The 4,133-nt window shown below is 49.6% G+C and overlaps 1 protein-coding gene across 1 annotated transcript; it reads left to right on the top strand.

The window, feature by feature from the left end:
* Positions 1-1,978: 1,978 nt before the first annotated feature.
* Positions 1,979-3,787, top strand: LOC141548365 (DDB1- and CUL4-associated factor 10-like). The gene has a single exon (XM_074277221.1). The coding sequence runs from the start codon at positions 1,979-1,981 to the stop codon at positions 3,785-3,787; it is 1,809 nt and encodes a 602-aa protein (XP_074133322.1).
* The last annotated feature ends 346 nt before the right edge of the window (positions 3,788-4,133 follow it).

The raw sequence follows: 4,133 nt of genomic DNA, 5'->3' as shown, positions 1-4,133 counted from the left end.
TTATAATAACTGTGACCCATGAATGACAGACTATAGGGTTGCATCAAGGGGTAAATATAGAGACTCCTTTATCTATGAGGATCACTAGGAATCATGGGGAGTTAATTAATGGTAAACAAAGAATATAGAGAAGGCATGAGGGACCAAAGTCATGAAGGGACACTTTTCCTCTAAGGTCACTGGAATTCATAAGGAAGTAAGGGAGAATGAAGAACATGGATTAAAAAATGAGGGACCCTTAGGCCCCATCACGGTGTACATAATGACTCTAGTGGTAGTGGGGTTCTTAAGGTGTTTGGGCAAAGTAATGATGAACCAGGAAGAAGGAGAAATTATGACAGATCATAGGGTGTCATCAAGGATAGATCAACAGAACCCTGGGGTTGTGGGTTTCTCTGTTGTCATGGGCAAGTAATGGTAGCCAATGAACAAAGGAGCATGTGTTCTTAGCAGGGGGAAGGAAAAGAGCTTCCTGAGGTTGTGGGGTTCTCAATTATGGATAAGTAATGGTGAACCACAAACAAGGATTAAATGTGAAAGACCATTAGTTCTCCTGAAGAGATAGATCAGTATAGACCTGGGGATGTGGGATTCTCAGTTGGTCATTTGTAATTATTGGTCACCCACAAACAAGGGACATTGCACCTCAGCAGGGGGTTGATTAAGAGACTCGTAAGGTTATAAGATTCGTAGGTAGTCATGGGGAAGTAATGGTGACTCAAGAACCAGGGAACAAAATGAATGACCATAAGGTCTCATCAAGAGGTAGATAAAGAGAGGGAGGAGGTTGAGGGGCTCTTGGTAAATCATGGGGAAATAATTGTTATCAATGAATGTGAGACTCTCAGGTCTCAGCGGGGGGTAGTTAAGGAGACTCCTGCGGTTTGGGGTTTCTCCATTAGTCATGTATAAGTAATGGTGACCCACTTGTAGCTGCAGTTTGTGGGGTACTAGAGGCATGATGACAAAATAATTTTGACCAAGGAATGAGAGACCCTAGCTTCTCAGCATGGGGCAGTTAAAGTGGCGCCTGATTTTGGGGGTTCTCAGTTAATGATGAGGAAGGATTGGAGACCCAGGAAGAAGCATGAAACATGAGGGAGTACTGTATCTCATAAAGGGGAAGATAGAGAGACTGCCGGTTTTGGGGTTGTTGGTGGTCATGGGGAAGTGATATTCATGCATGAACAACAGACCACGTGGAGAGAGGAGAGAGGGGTTGGGGGGGAGACAGACAGACAGATGTAGAGTTAGAGGAATGTGGGAGTGAATGATCGGAAGGCAGCCAGACAGAGAAGCAGAAGGCGGGCAGAGAGCGACAAAGAGAGGGAGAGGCAGAGAGAGAGGGGGAGAGGGAGAGTGACGGACAAGGTCAGTCTCATCAAGCGCTAGATAAGCAGACATCTCTAAGGTTCACTGGGAGTCATGGGAAACAATCCTGACGGAACAGCATCAGAAGGGACCACAGGCCTCAGCAGGGGGAAGGTAGAGACTGCTGGGTGCTGGGATTCTCGAGGTGTCATTGGGAAGTAATGGTGACCCAAGAAGAAGAAGAGACCCGAGAAAGCAGAAGGTTTCCTTAAGTGATGGGGATTTCTAGGGCTGTGGGGTCTTCCGTTACACATGGGGAAGTAATGGTCACTGATGGACAAAGGACCACAGGGTCTCGGCAGGGGGTAGCTAAAGGGAATGCAAGGGCGTGGGGCTCTCGGTTAATCATGGGGAAGTAATGGGGTCTGAAGATCAAGGAGGAAACATGACAGCTTGGTGGCGCCACGGTGTTCCGGTCCCCTCCGGCTCGACGTTCTCTTCAGTTTCCCCACGGGGTGCTTAAGCTGCAGCACGGCGGAAGTGTCTTGCAGCGGGGAGCAGGGAGGCTCGGGCGGAAGTGTCTCGCGGTGTGGTGGAGGCTGTGGCGGGGGCTGAAGGGGCGCCCAGGAGCTAAAGGTCGGACTGGTTGTCGGCATCGCCATTAGTCATGTTCCCCGTCAGGCCCAGCAACCCCGAAGGGGTGGAGGAAGAACTAGCTGAGGAAGACCTGGCATGCGTAAGCCAAAGCGAGGTGCGGTCTCCTGAGGGGAGCGGAGAGGCCGAGGCTGGGTCGGCCTCCTCCCCTTCTTCACTGCAGCCCAGTGACCTCTCCTCCAGCCCTTCCTGTGACTCCTGCGAGCCGCGTGACTCCCAAGATTCTCGCAGACCTTTTCTGACGGAGGCCGCAGGCCCGGTGATGGCGGAGACCTCGGGAGTGACATCGAGCCCTGGGGAACTCGCGACTCAGGCTAAGGGTGAGCCAAGCTCCGGATCCCCCCGGGACCCCAGCGTCCCCTCCCCTTATGACTCCCCCACGGCCCGATCCACAGCCGCCATGGCGGCCTGCCCACCCGCCTTTTCCTTCTCCAGAAGTGTCCCTGCCGCGGCCTCCAGCTCGCGCCCCCCAAAGTCCAGGAGGGTGGAGATGACCAGGCGCCCACTGGGCGCTCCGCTCTTCCGTTTGCTGGGGAGCCGCAGCCAGGGCTGGGGGAATTACATAGACCCGGCCCGAGACAACTTCCGCATGGTGACCAGTTTGTATAGCTCCCTTCACCCGGTGGACTCGTTGTACCTCAACACCCGCACCCACGGCGCCATCTTTAACCTGGAGTACTCCCCCAGTGGCTCAGTGTTGGCGGCTGCTTGTGAATTGAATGAAGTCCTTCTTTTTGACCCCATATCTTCAAAGCATATAAAAACGCTTTCTGAAGCTCATGAAAACTGTGTAAATAATATCAGGTTTCTGGATGATAGACTGTTTGCAACATGCTCTGATGACTCTACAGTAGCCCTTTGGGATCTGAGAAAATTAAATTCTAAAATGTGTACTTTACAAGGTCATACTGGCTGGGTGAAGAACATTGACTATGACGTTAATACAAGACTCTTAGTTACGTCAGGATTCGATGGAAATGTCATCATTTGGGATACTAAGCGGTGCACAGAAGACGGGTGCCCACATGAGACATTCTTTTATATTCGTTTACTTATGCGGATGAGGTTAACTCCAAACTGTTCCAAAATGCTGCTTTCAACCTCTACCGGGTATCTTCTGATTGTACATGATCTTGACTTGGCAAAATCTTTAGAAGTTGGAAGCGTTCCACTTATCCCAGCACTAAGCCCTCCATCCAGTTCAGATGCCGGTACTTCTGCAAGTTCATCTGCTCCGAGAGCCGCTGGTTCTTCTCATGATGGGGATTCTGGTTCATTATCTGAGCAAAATGTGTATCACGCAGAAAGTATGTCACCTCCTAATAGTCTTGAAATTTTAATACCAAAACTTCCTATTGGAAGGCATCGTGGTAATTGCATTACATCTTTACAAGTACACCCTAAAGGTTGGGCTACCCTTTTACGGTGTTCCAGTAATACAGATGATCAGGAGTGGACCAGTGTCCATGGATTCCAAGATAGGCCTTTAATACGACCCAGCTCATATCCTTATTCTGTAAGACTGACTCATTATATTGAGGAAGCTAACCTTGGCAGTGGGTACATCAAAGAAGTTTGTTTCAGCCCCGATGGTCGACTGATTTCTTCCCCACATGGCTGTGGGATCCGTTTATTGGGACTTGACAACCAGTGCAATGAACTTTTTGACTGCTCATCCCGAAGAGCCAGGCCCCTGAAGGAAATTCATTCTTTCTACTCTCACAACGATGTGGTTCTGACAACCAAGTTTTCCCCGACACATTGCCAGATTGCCTCAGGATGCCTTAGCGGATTCGTGTGTTTGTATCAGCCAAAGTTTTAGGCAAAACTCTCATTAAAAAAAGGAACTCATTAAAAAAGGAACACCAGTTGGTGTTCAACTTCTAAATTACTTCCATTTAGGTGAAATACTTTATACATTTTGTAAGTGAAGATCCTCATTCCCAGGGTCCATGAACATCCCAGCAATGACATAGGGGCACTCAGTCTAACACTGGATGCTTGATACCACATCTCTAAGACAGACTGGGCATTGCCTTTCCTCCTCAGCATTCCTCTGCTCCTGCTGGGCTGTGGCACTGTTCCTCTGGTCATGTTGCACAGTAGCCCTTGAGGGACTTTTCCCTGGGTGTGACTCTTGGTAGGCACTGGGCAGGAGTTTTGGTTGG

The sequence above is a fragment of the Sminthopsis crassicaudata genome, chromosome X, assembly GCF_048593235.1.
Source record: "Sminthopsis crassicaudata isolate SCR6 chromosome X, ASM4859323v1, whole genome shotgun sequence".
NCBI classification, from domain to species: domain Eukaryota; kingdom Metazoa; phylum Chordata; class Mammalia; order Dasyuromorphia; family Dasyuridae; genus Sminthopsis; species Sminthopsis crassicaudata.
The sequence above is the reverse complement of the archived record's forward strand: the minus strand, read 5'-3'. Positions and strand labels throughout refer to the sequence as shown.

Bases quoted from the DNA above. Each gene is read 5' to 3' on its own strand.
- LOC141548365 (XM_074277221.1), top strand. From the start codon at position 1,979: ATGTTCCCCGTCAGGCCCAGCAACCCCGAAGGGGTGGAGGAAGAACTA.